At 37.2% G+C, this 14,151-nt stretch overlaps 1 protein-coding gene across 6 annotated transcripts in view; it reads right to left on the bottom strand.

The window, feature by feature from the left end:
* Window positions 1-8,144, bottom strand: part of rxraa (retinoid X receptor, alpha a) — a 223,862-nt gene extending 215,718 nt beyond the window's left edge. For 2 of the 6 annotated variants that reach the window (XM_082538863.1, XM_082538869.1), the window contains exons 1-3: window positions 7,967-8,144; window positions 7,680-7,761; window positions 5,855-5,929 (exon numbers count right to left, since the gene is read on the bottom strand). In XM_082538863.1, the coding sequence (XP_082394989.1) occupies window positions 5,855-5,886 (32 nt within the window). In that variant the 5' untranslated portion in view covers window positions 5,887-5,929; window positions 7,680-7,761; window positions 7,967-8,144. The other 4 variants (XM_082538870.1, XM_082538873.1, XM_082538868.1 and 1 more) reach the window with 3 other exon arrangements.
* Between the last annotated feature and the right edge of the window lie 6,007 nt (window positions 8,145-14,151).

Raw genomic sequence — 14,151 nt, 5'->3', positions numbered from 1 at the left:
TGGTCATTAAAATGGGTGGAGGCTGAAAATTTGGCCTAATTGAAGCAGTAATAATTTAGGGCAATCTTGAATCAGGCCTGTTCCCTGTTCTGCTTTTTAAAAGATAAACAATACCAGGCTAAATCCAGTGACGTGTGAATAGTATAACATCTACATATTTACAGTGCAATAGAAGTGGTTTAAAAGATAGGAAGGTGTAGTTTGAGTTTACAGTGCTACAGTGTACCAGTCATAAACTGAAATGCCTGCGTAAAATACGTTTCTCGTAAAATAGGTTGCTCCTATGGCAACGTCTTAAGTTACAAGGCACCTTGTGACTTTCTTTTTAAACAGCTGAATCGCTTGTATGTCTGTTGTTGTGCAGCTGTAACATCTATGCTTGTGTGGGCTGAACAGAAAAAAGAAATCTTTTAATAAAATAGATACAGATCAGTGTCATTGTGTTGGTGTATTTTGCTGATTGACCTTGGAGGTTTACCTTCAGGTAGAACTGTAAGAGTGAAAACTGAGGTTTATCATTGTGATAGAAGCTGAGCACGGAAACTTCAGCACAGCAGCCATGTATCAAAAATATGACTGACACAAAGACTTCCTTAGAGCTTAATCACAACCTTTTTTTCAAAGAAAGAAACATAAAGTTGGCATTCTTTGAGTTATAGAGCATGTGCCAGAATTTGACATTTATTATTCTAATATATGACGTTTATTATTCTAACCACTGTTTTAAAGGATTATTTATCATGTACCTAAAAGCTGCAATAAACAATGATTGATGCATTCTGGTGTAATGACAGTGTATTCTGTCTCATCCAGCAGTGTTGTATCAAACCAGAGAAAGCATTTTCTCTAATCTCTCCTATTTTGCATGACACAAATTGATGAGGACATCAACACATTTTGTGCTCTTGACAGAAAATTACAAGCAGAAAACAGTTCAGAATGGACCAAATTAGGTATTTTTACCCTCAGCTGGTCTTTCTTAGAAAGAAATATCGCAAGCACAATCATATTAAGCAGCAAGTTAAACAGCTTTTTTCTGCAAAGTAATAGGGAAACTTGGAGCCAGCTGTAGAAATATTTACAAAAGGTAAAATGTAATGCAAAAAAAACCTGAATTGATTTTAACTGACAAATTCAGTCTGCAGCCACAGTAGATGGCAATGTTGCTCTATCTTTGCTGAAACAGGCTAGAGCTCTTGAGACAGGGGTAAAATTCCAGTGGGCAGTAGATGGCAGTCTAGCTTCATTACTCTGTTGGATGGTTGATTTTGAAGACACTCTAGGGAATACCGAGAAATCCATCGTCAGACAAACAGGAAGACAATGGCAAAATGAAAATAATGACTTGACCAGAGATGGCAGTCTTGCCACAGGGTTGGCTCAGACTAAGCAGAATCTGAGGAAGGAATGGAAACAATGGGGTGTCAGAAGGATAAAATGGGAATGAAGGTTGGAGGTCGGACAGAAGGGCAGATTGTGTGAACGACAGAGATTAAAGGGGCTGGAACACATGAGACGGAGTGGATAGGAACAGACGGCTAGTTTCATACAGATGAGGATGCAGTGAGGGATGGGTGGGCAAATTTGTAGGCTCCTACCATGGCCTTGGACCACTTTATCCATAGACTTGCACGTGAATTCAGTGTAATTTAGTTATTAATGCCTGTTGATAACATTGTAGGATCATATTTGTGTGACATTCACAATCTATGAGACTTTTGTCCAGGTGGCATGCTAAATTATTTAACAAAAACAAACCAGTCACTGTGCAAATGTGCAATAAATAGCTACAGTATGCTCGTCATCCACACGCCAGCACCCCCTGTTTCTTCCTGCAAGCCACCTCCACACTCACTTTGAGTAGATTTCATGCACACTAATGCATAATGTTTTCGTGTACATTATAAATCATTTGCATACAGACAGTGGACAGAGGACAAAAAAACAAGAGGCTAAAAGCAATGATAACTTGCTCAGCTTGTTTTTCATGATGTGACTCGCATGAATTACTAAGCCCCTGGCACCTATTTCATTTCCAAGAATGGAACATACTGGCAGCATTGTGCAATTAACCAAATGACCCCTTAATCATGTCATCTTGCTGTCTGTATATCACTGACAGAAACAGGCAAATCTGACTGTTCATTTCAGCCTTATCACCCAAAGCAAAATATAATGGAAACCTAATGACGTGTATAAAATATTCTTATATTCTAGGCCATTGTATTAAGCATAGGCATGTCCTAAATAGAGATAGTCCTATGTTCATCACCATTGTGAGAGAAATAAAACAAATAAAACATCAAACATCAGCAATTCAGCGTTGCAAATGAATCCTTGTGATGTATATTTTTGTTATAATATAGATAATCACTTTCCCCACAATGAATTGTAGTTAAACAATGGCAATAAATACACATTGATGAAGGAAGTAGCCTTCTTGTTTGTGTGCACAGTGTCCTAAAGCTGGTCATTAATTTTCATTAAGTGCTGTCAGTAAGGACCATTAACCAGGCTAGAGAATAATCACCTCCCTAGAGAGCTGACCTGTTTATGGCACAGGTAAGGGTTAATAGAAACAGTCCACCTTGGTGACACAACGCTCATAATGCACACACCATGGTAAGCATTCTGTAATCATTCATTTTCATTTAGGCTATTCACTTTGCATTATCAAAGGAAAACACCCCTCTGAAGGGCCAAACACTTTTGGCAATTTATTTCTCGATTATGACACTGTAGTACCACTTTGGAATTTCCTTATGAAATTTAAGCCTCACTAATCAAATATTCTTTTCCAAAAGGGGAGATAAGCTCAAGTTGCTCAATGCTCAATTTAAGCAAATAAATATTGCATAGCTCTCTTTACTCCATCATGTATCAAACGATCGAGGCAGATCACCCACTTTAGATGTGCTGTGTGTTTTCTGTATTTGCTACCCAACTAAATGGTGTAATGAACTTCCAGATCACAATGTGTGTTTACTAAGTTAACTAAGTAAAATAAATTATTATTCAAGCAGAAGCAGCTAGTTTCTTTCAGGCAAATAAATGCCTTTAGTCAGGGCCGGCCCGTGGCATAGGCCGTATAGGCAAATGCTAAGGGCGCCGTCCATCAGGGGGCGCCACGCCAGTGCCACAAATGTTGAAAAAAAAAAAAGTTGGTACTATTATTTCTAAATACAAAAAATAATCCTACGTTAATTAAAATGCAAAGTAAAGCTTATTTAATAGAAATATTATTTGTTACAACATTACACTACACTGCTGATGTAGGGGGGCGCCACCTAAAATCTTGCCTAGGGCGCCAGATTGGTTAGGGCCGTTTCTGCCTTTAGTCATACAGTATGCTCTCTTTCTGGCTCATCAAAAAAGAGATTTTCATTATTCTGTTTAAATCCAACAAAAAACTTTGCTAATGGAAATCCAATGCAGTGCTTAAGGGTTAACGTGCTATTCACTTAATATTTTTTTCTATTTAGTCTAACACCCTTAAAAAAGTTAGCTACCTAGAATCTGAGAAAATCACTATTTAATAAATGTTGTTTCTCCTTAAAACTAATCCAAAAATTAGCTCGTAGACATTAATACAAACAAACAACAACAAAAAAGATTTTCATGGATGGATTGTAGTGTAAGGTTTAGGATTTTAAGGCTTTACAAAGCCTTGATCAGATACATTACCTTTTAAACATTTTAGAAATGTAAGTGTTATCACTTTTTATTTTTATTTTCTTTACAAATCAAACTTTTTTCCCTTCAAATGTTAGTTACACTTTAAAAATGTCTTTACATTTGTCTGTGTTTTTATGTTTTTTTTTTTCAATCATTATTTTTGTTTCTGCACTGAGTTAGAAAAAGATGACTCATATTTGTGTGCATTATTCATTCATCCATTATTATCATTCATTAGAGTTATATTGCTTACATTGCTGTCAATCAAACCACGCCCACTCAGTCCTAATGAAGAGGAATGACTGATATTATGTGTGTTCTATTAAGTGTAATACCAAGTTCTGCTTGTGCCAGTCAAAAAAAAGCATGTTAACTAACACTAACCCAGATGCCCAGCTATAATTCATGTGAATTCCTAGAGATGAAAACAGCTCCTCTTTGTACTTTTATCTCTGTTGTCTGTCCCTGATGATAATACATGCAGCAGCATGCAGTCAAAGTGTGATAGAGCTCAAGTGCAGCATTATCAGCATGCAGGTTTCACAAGAGAACTTTGGTATCATGATAAAGCAGCTATCATTACAACCAATCAGCTTTTTAATCTTAACAAAGTTGGAGTTGATCAGAATAATAGCCCACTTGACAGCTGGGATCTTTATAGTTGCAGAAAATTCAGAGACCGGATCTGAAGGATTATATTTGCTACTTTCTTCTCACAAGTCTGTGCATGGATTATCATGTGTATATGACATGCTCTCCAAGTAATTTGGTGAGGGTTGAAAAACGGATTTAGGATTAGATCGTCTAAATCTGCTCCATATCTGCCATATGGAGGCTATGTCTATCCATTATCCATCAATGTGTCAAAGACTGTGCAAAGGAGCATTTGTCCATAGAAGGCCAGCCACTTGGTTTGATACAAGTGAAAAGTGATGTATGATTGCCTTAGCAAAGCTATCACTCTCAGTCTACCAGATGGCTTTGGCCTAGGGACATCACAACCATATTAGACCTTTATTTCTTCATACTCTAAGGGTTTCACCTCTGTGTTACTATCTTAGTCTGGCCTTACTTGTTGATAAGTGACCTCCCTGCCGTCATTCCTTATTTGAGCAAACTAACATTGGCACAATCCTCTCCTGCTCCATGGTTAATGGCAAGTTATCCCCATAGCGGCAAAACATTAAAAAAGTGACTGGAATGCAATCATGTCTGGAGGGAGAAGCAGAGAAGAGCTGGGACTGGCTGAAATGAAGACTGCAACGACCTTTGTCAGTATCTCTGCAGAATACATGACATGTGTGGATGGCCTATTGTGTTTAGGTACACGTAGTGGGTGAAAAAATAAAACAGAATTCTGGAAGACTATTTTAAATAAAATGAAAATAAACAAACAAAAATATTATAAATTAAAGACAGAGTACACTCTGTACACATTGCCAGACGATCACAACCCACAAACACACATTTAGATTAACCGTTTTCCATATTACAAAACACAAATGTTGGGTAGCATTGGGTTGTTACTGAAAGTATGGAGCTATTCATCACCAACCTTAATGTAGCTGTTATTAGACTTGTAGTCAAGACCGCCTAATCCGAGACCAAGACAAGACCAAGGCCAAGACCAAGTTGAGACGAGACCAAGACTGAGACCGAGTCGAGACGAGACCAAGACCAAGACCGAGACCGAGACAAAAAAAGTCTTTAAACTGCAGCCAGATGCTATTCTATATACATATGCAGGACACCTTAAACTAGTTTTTTAATTAAGCAGCAAGGCGGAACAAAGTCGGGCCTGTATCAAGACACAGGGACTAAACCCCAATTCAACCAGACCTAGAACTGATCCGGAATTAAAACAGGACTACATCAGTTCAAAATCAGGACTACTGAGGACTTAACCAAGACAGAACCAGAATCAGAGCTAGATGATAGTAGCACTAAAAATCATCATAGACCTGCACTACACTTATTTTTTAATTCTACCAAAGTACAATATTTAGATTCAGAAAAGTTTATATAATTATTTAGCCTTGTTGTGCAAACAAGCCTGCATAACTTAATACATATAGAATTTGAAAAGTAACAAATGATATCTAAAAAGAAACACTAGGTACTAGATACATGTTCTGATGAGTTTTGGCAAACAACAATTTGACTAACATGTCTGTCTCACCTGCTCTTGTTCCATCTCTGTTCTGTCCTCATTCTCCTCCATCTCCCTCTCTGTTCCTCTCTCTCCCTCTTTGTGCTGACAAGCAAGCCAAACACCAACATCATCAAATATACAGTTGAAACCAGATATGTATTACTCTTCAGATAAAAACACAAACACTTTTTTAATTGTAACATCAAATCAGACTAAATGTTTATTTTTTTAGATTGATAAAAATAAAAAACATATTTGTTAACTTTAAGAGTAAAGAGAGAAATTGTCTGTATTTCTTAATTGCAAATGGCACCAAATTGTATTCAAAATTGAGCCACACTTATGGAGCTCCACAATTCTTTTCCTGGTGTTTTGGTTGACATCTCTTGATTTTCCCATGTCAAAGAAACAGGCTCTGTGTTTTTCCTTATATGCATCCACAGGTGTGCCACCAATTTACTCACATGGACTCTACTAACCTATCAGAAGCTTCTTCAGCTCAGAATGGAATCGTCGTTTTCTTATTAATTAACAATAAACTTAGTGTACATGTACTCCTAAATTTGATGAAAGTGACAAAAATTAGACAGCTCTGTCTCTCTTTATTCTGACATTTAACTACCGTATTTCCCGGACTACAAAGCGCACCTGAATATTAGCCGCACAAGCTAAAATCAGGGGGAAATCCTGTTTTGTACATACATTAGCCGCACCTGACTAAAAGCCGCAGGTGTTTCAATGTTGACTTATCATATGTAAGAGAATATGCACAAAGGGAATTGTCAGGAAAGAGATGGCTGTTTGGAGACACACCCCTTTTATTAATATTTTGAAAAACAAGTTATGGGTACATATTTGCACAGCTTTTTAGGTATATGTAAAAGTAGCGGTAATTACAAGTATGAAACATGTACTGTGCTTCATAAATGAGTAACAAATGTAGTACATAACAATAACCTACAGCACACCAGAAAAATAGATTCGGACTACCTTTTAGGCTCAGGTGCAGTGACACGGCTTTAACAAGAAGAAAAGTCAGTCATTCACCATCTTTCTCTTCTTCCTGCACACTGAAACCACCAAAGTCCTCTTCTCCAGTGTCGGAGACGAACAGGCTCAGGATCGCTTCGTCATCCACAAAACCAAACAAATCCTCGTTGTCAGTGTCAGAGTCAAACACCCTCTGAAGGGCCGTGGTGTCCTCTCCATCATGCAGCAGTCCAGCCCTTCGAAATCCGTTGGTGATCATGGATGTTTTCACACTTTTCCACGCTGTCAGATTCCACCGGTGGAGTTGAGCATGACTTGCTTTTCGCAAGTTTATTGCCGCTCGTCATCCACGACTCCCGCTGAACTTGTAGCGCTACTTTGAAGTTTGTTTTTCGCGCTACTTGTACGGCACTATGTTGCCTGGCGGATGGACATGTGACCAACATACCACTCTTGAACCCCGATACTGTGTGTCTGATCACATGCCCTTCCGCCAGGCAACGTAGTGCCGTACAACAGCGGAACAAACAAAACAAATCGTCTTATGATATGACAAAAATCATGGATAATCCATAGAAAAGCCGCACCTGACTAAAAGCCGCAGGGTTCAAAGCTTGTGCAAAAAGTAGCGGCTTATAGCCCGACAATTACGGTAATTCAAAAGATATTTCAATATTTATTTAACCAAAACAAAACAAGTTTACTCTAAACTGATGTTGTACAGTAAAAAAAATGTTTTCCCTAAAGTGTATGTAAATATCTGGTTTCAACTGTGAATATACTGCTGTGTATTGAAATTCCTCTTGTTTTGCATAGATATACTGAACAACATCCAAAGCATAATATATAAAATAACATCTACCTGAGTTTTTTCTTTGAAAGAAGCTCCTTATGTCCTTGTGTTCATCAGTCACAATTGAAACCGATTTAGAGAGTTTGTTTAGCTGTGGAGGGTAACAACTGAAAATATGAAATGTAAGCTAAGACTCTCTAAAAAATCAGCATTGCTGTTCGGCTTTTTATTTATCCATTTGTTGATTCACTCGAAGAGCAAGTAACGCAACCAAGTGATCAGTTTGATATCAATCTTTTGTGATACACCCGTCATATTTACATTATTAGTTCAGTACGAATGATTTGCTTTGGTACCTGGTCAAACTTATGCTCTCCTCTGTCTGCAGCAAACTCGCAGGCAGCAGCTTCTCCCCCCTCGCTCACATGGGTGCTGTGCTCAGTCGCCTAGTGCCTGAGCTCGGATCATACCAAAATTAGGGGGAATTTACGACGGTGCGCTCTGTGCTTCGTGTGTTGTTTTTGTTTTATACAGTTGTCAGTCAGGCATCTAACTAACAAATTACACTCCAAAATACCCCATGCTTCTGAAAAAATGACCCGGGCTTAAGCCCAGTAAACCACCCCCCCCCCCGCTCCGCTGATGGTTGACTCCAAATCTCCCGAACACTGTGTCGATTTGAGAACGCAAGACCGAAACAGCGAGACCAAGACCGAGACCAAGACAAAAGTCCGTCGAGACCAAGTCTCGAGACCAAGACCGGTCTCGAGACATCCAACTCTAGCTGTTATTACCAAAAAAGAAGATGCAATACATAAATTACCAAAGACTCGATTGAAGGCTAATAATATAAATTCCACTCAAATTAATACAAAAATACTATACATACTAGCTGTGATTGAAAAGTGGTAGACATGTTACTGACAAGGAACATTTTTTGTGGACATAACATTGCGCTGCCAGCTGTGACGTATCTAAAAGGTTAAATTCGATTTTATTTGCAGATGACACAAATTTTTATTGCTCTGGAGAGAATTTGAAAGACTTGGTTGAAATTATGACTTCTGAGATGTTAAGAATAAAAAAATGGTTTGATGTAAATAAATTATCTTTGAATCTGAAAAAAACGAAATATATGATATTTGGTAATCGTGTAAAGGAGGATAAAGTCATTATGTTTATAGAGGAAGAATTGATTGAAAGAGTTACTGAATTTCGTTTTTTGGGTGTAATAGTGGATGAGAATTTGACATGGAAATCTCATATTGAACATATTAGAAAGAAAATGGTCAAAAGTATTTATATTTTGGGTAGTATAAGAGATTTATTAAATTATAAAACAATGCGTATTTTATATTTTTCTTTGTTTTTTTCATATATCAACTATTGTGTTGAAGTTTGGGGGAATACATATGAGAATACCATAAAACCTTTAAACCTATTACAGAAGAAAGTTATACGAATAATTCATAATGTTAAATATAGAGAACATACAAATAAATTATTTATAGAATCAAAATTATTAAAATTAGGAGATTTAGTGAAATTACGGACATTATTAATTATGTTTAAGGCTAAAAATAATATTTTGCCTTTTAAGTTACAAAGAGTATTTTTGATGTGTTCAAGGGGAGAAGAGAATAGAAGGAAATTTTATTTTAAACATCAGTTAGCCAGGACTACACAAAGATTAATGAGCACAACGGTTAGGGGTATAAGACTGTGGAATTTACTTCATTATAATTTAAAGAATTGTATAAATTTACAATGTTTTAAAAAGTGTTATATGTTTAAAACGATAACTCGGTATGAAGAATGCGAATGAATGTGATGTTGGTTTGGGATTCGACCGGAGAGAAATGTCAATATTAGTTTGTTCTTGATTTTTGGTGCCCACCGGTGATATAAGTTCGATGGTAGATAGGGGGCAGGGTTTAATAAGAATATTTTCTTCTTCCTGCTCCTTTTCACACATGGTTGTTGTGTTTTGTTGACAGAAGATGTGGTTGTTTTGTTTGATTTGTAGCACCAAGTGTGAAATAAATAAAAATGAAATGAAATGAAATGAAATGAAAGGAATGCATATGTATTACTTGCTCAGCATCTTTCTCAGTGGTGTTGCTGTTGAAACTAGTTTTACTCAACAGACTGTTTCGAGTCCTTCATCAGCTGATGCAAATGTTTGGCCTCACTTACTGGACTTGCAACTGAACCTAACATCTGTTTCAGGTCCTCTGTCATATATAGATTCTAACTTAATAATCTCTTTTTGTATGTCCTGTCTAATTTATTTATTTATGTTCTGTCTAATATCCTATTTTAGCATTGCACTAGCTTTCTGGGATATTTTATCCTGTGCTAGTTTATTTATTTTACTGAGCCATTTGGTCTTATCTTCCTTTGTGTTATCTAATCTTATCTTAAAGCGGTGATTTATATACTGTAAATTCCAATGATGGCAGGAGGCAACACAGTAAAGCTGTTTTGAAAAGCTAAGCACCATGCGCTTGAGAATTGCAGAGGATCTTTCAGTTTAACTCTGAATACTATCTGCCACGGACGTGTTTTAGCACTTACCAGGGCACATTGCTGTGGTAAGTTTTGCTGGAGGGCTAACTATCCCTGGCAGGTTTGCTCAAAATAATAACATAGGACTTTCACTCAGAGTATTTAAAGGTCATACAAATTCATACAGCTATGTTTGGTATTAGGATATACTGTAGCTTACATATGGTAAAGCACTTTCCCTATCATACTGGCACTGTTATAACTCCAGGGCTGTTGCTTTTAGCCTGTACAATCTATTTTAACACTTCTGACTTTTCTACACATTACTTTTTCCTGTTCCATTTTAAAATATGCCGCTCTCCTGCCAGTTGATCGTGTGCAATTGTCTATCCTGCCAACACCGTCTCTTTTGTCTCAGTGCCCTCATAGCTAAATTGGAAAACCCTGGGTTGACTTATCAAGTTGATAAGACCACTTAGAGGAATTGCCAATGTTAAGGAAGGTGAAGACAAAGATATTCTGGGTATGTCAAAGTTGCTTCATAGTATAGGGCCCAGATATAACTCTGTAGGTATTCCAGACAGGAAAAGCCACTGATTATGTTTTTAGAGTGTAAAATCTATTGCCACTAAAACGTGTAGGTGTGGTTGATCTGGCAAAAAAGTTGAGTCATCAGATTAGCTCTGTGACTGGTGACAGGTTGGAAAAAATATAGGTGATGGGGATTATATTTGAACCAGTGATCTGCAACCAAAAACACCTTAAGCACCTTTTTCAAATTGAAGCTAGAAACAAGATGACAGCTTGGCATTTTTGTTTTAGGAAGAAATAATTATCCAAAAGATTAAAGTTTGTACAGTGTTAGCATGTGCTAAGGTTCAATTAATTATTAGTTGTTTCCACTTCGGGGGTTTATACCAACAGATGGCCATCCATTAATATTTATGAAGCTTCTACTTATCACATGCTTAAGTTGGAACTGAATCATTATCATAACAGAGTTCCCCTATTAACACACAAATACATGGTTATAATGCATATTAACAAATTTCTGTGATTTCTTGACTTTTGAGAAGGAACCCCAGGTATCTTCTAAATTTTCTAAGCCACTAATTCTATAATGTTGAAAATTGCAATGGTTGGAAAATAAATTGAAATGAAATTTTAAATAAAATACTGTTTTAATTTTTTCAAATTAATACCTCAAGAGTATTATACAATTGAGAAAAAACAATTACGCAGTTGATGTGTTGTGTTTGGCCACCCACGAACAAATCCTATGTAGGCTATGAAGCACATTGCTTCCACTCCAGCATGGCAGGTGGCATTAATGCAGAAGATGACTCTCTCTAAATCAGAAAACTTACCAAGATATTCCTATACTTCCCCTTAAGCTGAGCGGAATTAGTTTTGATTATAGAAACTATATGTATTTTGGTTTCTTTGATTAGATGGGATTGTGTAAGTGTGTGTGTGTATGTGTGTGTTTGTGCAGCTGTATTCAAGCAGCGATTTAGTAGTGACGTTTGCATGCAACTTTTAGGAATATCACTTCTGATGTAATTTTAGCAAAATGGGAATGCTATTTACTCTACTTACTTACTTTCAAATTATTAACTGAAGCATTCTGAGTGATTATTTTCTCACTTATTTTTCACTTTGTCATCATAAGATGTAATATTATCTACAGCTACTCTTAGTACCATTGATGTTAAGTTAGACTCTTTTTCTCCAATTGATCTTTCTGAGTTAACTTCAATAATTACTTCCTCCAAACCATCAACGTGTTTTTTAGACCCCATTCCTACAAAACTGCTCAAAGAAGTCCTGCCATTAATTAATTCTTCAATCTCAAATATGATCAACCTAACAACAGCTAACAGATCATCTGCAAAGGAATGGCTTATTTGAGTCAGGTTTCAGTCAGGTTTCAGAGTTCATCACAGCACAGAAACAGCTTTAGTGAAGGTTACAAAAGATCTTCTTATGGCCTCTGACAGTGGACTCATCTCTGTGCTTGTCCTGCTAGACCTTAGTGCAGCGTTCGATACTGTTGACCATAATATCCTATTAGAGCGATTAGAACATGCTATAGGTATTACAGGTACTGTGCTGCAGTGGTTTGTATCATATCTATCTAATAGACTCCAATTAGTGCATGTAAATGGAGAGTCCTCTTCACACACTGAGGTTAATTATGGAGTTCCACAGGGTTCAATGCTAGGACCAATTCTGTTTACATTATACATGCTTCCCTTAGGCAGCATCATTAGAAGACATAGCATACATTTTCACTGCTATGCAGATGACACCCAGCTCTATCTATCTATGAAGCCAGATAGCACACAGTGCAGGAATGCCTTAAAGACATAAAGACCTGGATGGCCGCTAACTTTCTGCTTCTTAATTCAGATAAGACTGAGGTTATTGTACTCGGCCCTGAAAAGCTTAGAAATATGGTATCTAACCAGATTCTTACTCTGGATGGCATTACCTCGGCCTCCAGTAACACTGTGAGGAACCTTGGAGTCATTTTTGACCAGGATATATCCTTCAACGCACATATTAAACAAATATGTAAGACTGCGTTCTTCCATTTGTGCAACATCTCTAAAATTAGAAATATCCTGTCTCAGAGTGACGCTGAAAAACTAGTTCATGCATTTATTACTTCCAGGCTGGACTACTGTAATTCATTATTATCAGGATGTCCAAAAAACTCACTGAAAAGCCTTCAGCTAATCCAAAATGCTGCAGCAAGAGTACTGACAGGGACTAGAAAGAGAGAGCATATTTCTCCTGTTTTGGCTTCCCTTCATTGGCTTCCTGTTAAATCCAGAATTGAATTCAAAATCCTGCTCCTCACATACAAGGTCTTAAATAATCAGGCCCCATCTTATCTTAATGACCTTGTAGTACCATATCACCCTTTTAGAGCACTTCGCTCTCGCACTGCAGGCCTACTTGTTGTTCCTAGAGTATTTAAAAGTAGAATGGGAGGGAGAGTCTTCAGTTTTCAGGCCCCTCTTCTGTGGAACCAGCTTCCAGTTTGGATTCGGGAGACAGACACTATCTCTACTTTTAAGATTAGGCTTAAAACTTTCCTTTTTGCTAAAGCATATAGTTAGGGCTGGACCAGGTGACCCTGAATCCTCCCTTAGTTATGCTGCAATAGACGTAGGCTGCCGGGGGATTCCCATGATGCATTGAGTTTTTCCTTTCCAGTCACCTTCCTCACTCACTATGTATTAACAGACCTCTCTGCATTGAATCATATCTGTTATTAACCTCTGTCTCTCTTCCACAGCATGTCTTTTATCCTGTTTTCCTTCTCTCACCCTAACCGGTCGCAGCAGGTGGCCGCCCTGAGCCTGGTTCTGCCGGAGGTTTCTTCCTGTTAAAAGGGAGTTTTTCCTTCCCACTGTCGCCAAAGTGCTTGCTCATAGGGGGTCATATGATTGTTGGGTTTTTCTCTGTATCTATGAAGCGCCTTGAGGTGACTTTTGTTGTGATAAGATAAGATAAGATAAGATAACCTTTATTAGTCCCACACGTGGGAAATTTGTTTTGGCGCTATATAAATAAAATTGAATTGAATTGAATGATATGAAAAAGGTGTTTGGCCAATTATTCTAATTAAGAGCAACCCATCATCATTACACACAGTACCAGATTTTAACAATGAATGATTAATTAAACCACAAACTTCTCAAAATGTTGACTTAAAAAAAGACTTGAAAACAAATTTAAAAAAAATGTTTATGAAAAAAATTGCAAATTGATATCACTGATGTGCAAATGACCATCAATGACTGACACCAAACCCACAATCTAATCAACCCATTAAATCAAATCAAATCAAATCAAATCACTTTTATTGTCACATCACATGTGCAGGTACATTGGTACAGCACATGTGAGTGAAATTCTTGTGTGCGAGCTTCACAAGCAACAGAGTTGTGCAAAATACAATAATGTAAACAAGCAAAATACAAGAATTGGCTACATCTGAAACTAATAAATATATGTACAA

The sequence above is a fragment of the Aulonocara stuartgranti genome (genome assembly GCF_965226115.1).
Source record: "Aulonocara stuartgranti genome assembly, chromosome: 7".
NCBI lineage: Eukaryota > Metazoa > Chordata > Actinopteri > Cichliformes > Cichlidae > Aulonocara > Aulonocara stuartgranti.
Note: the sequence above shows the minus strand (reverse complement) of the source record. Positions and strands in the feature narration are given on the sequence as shown.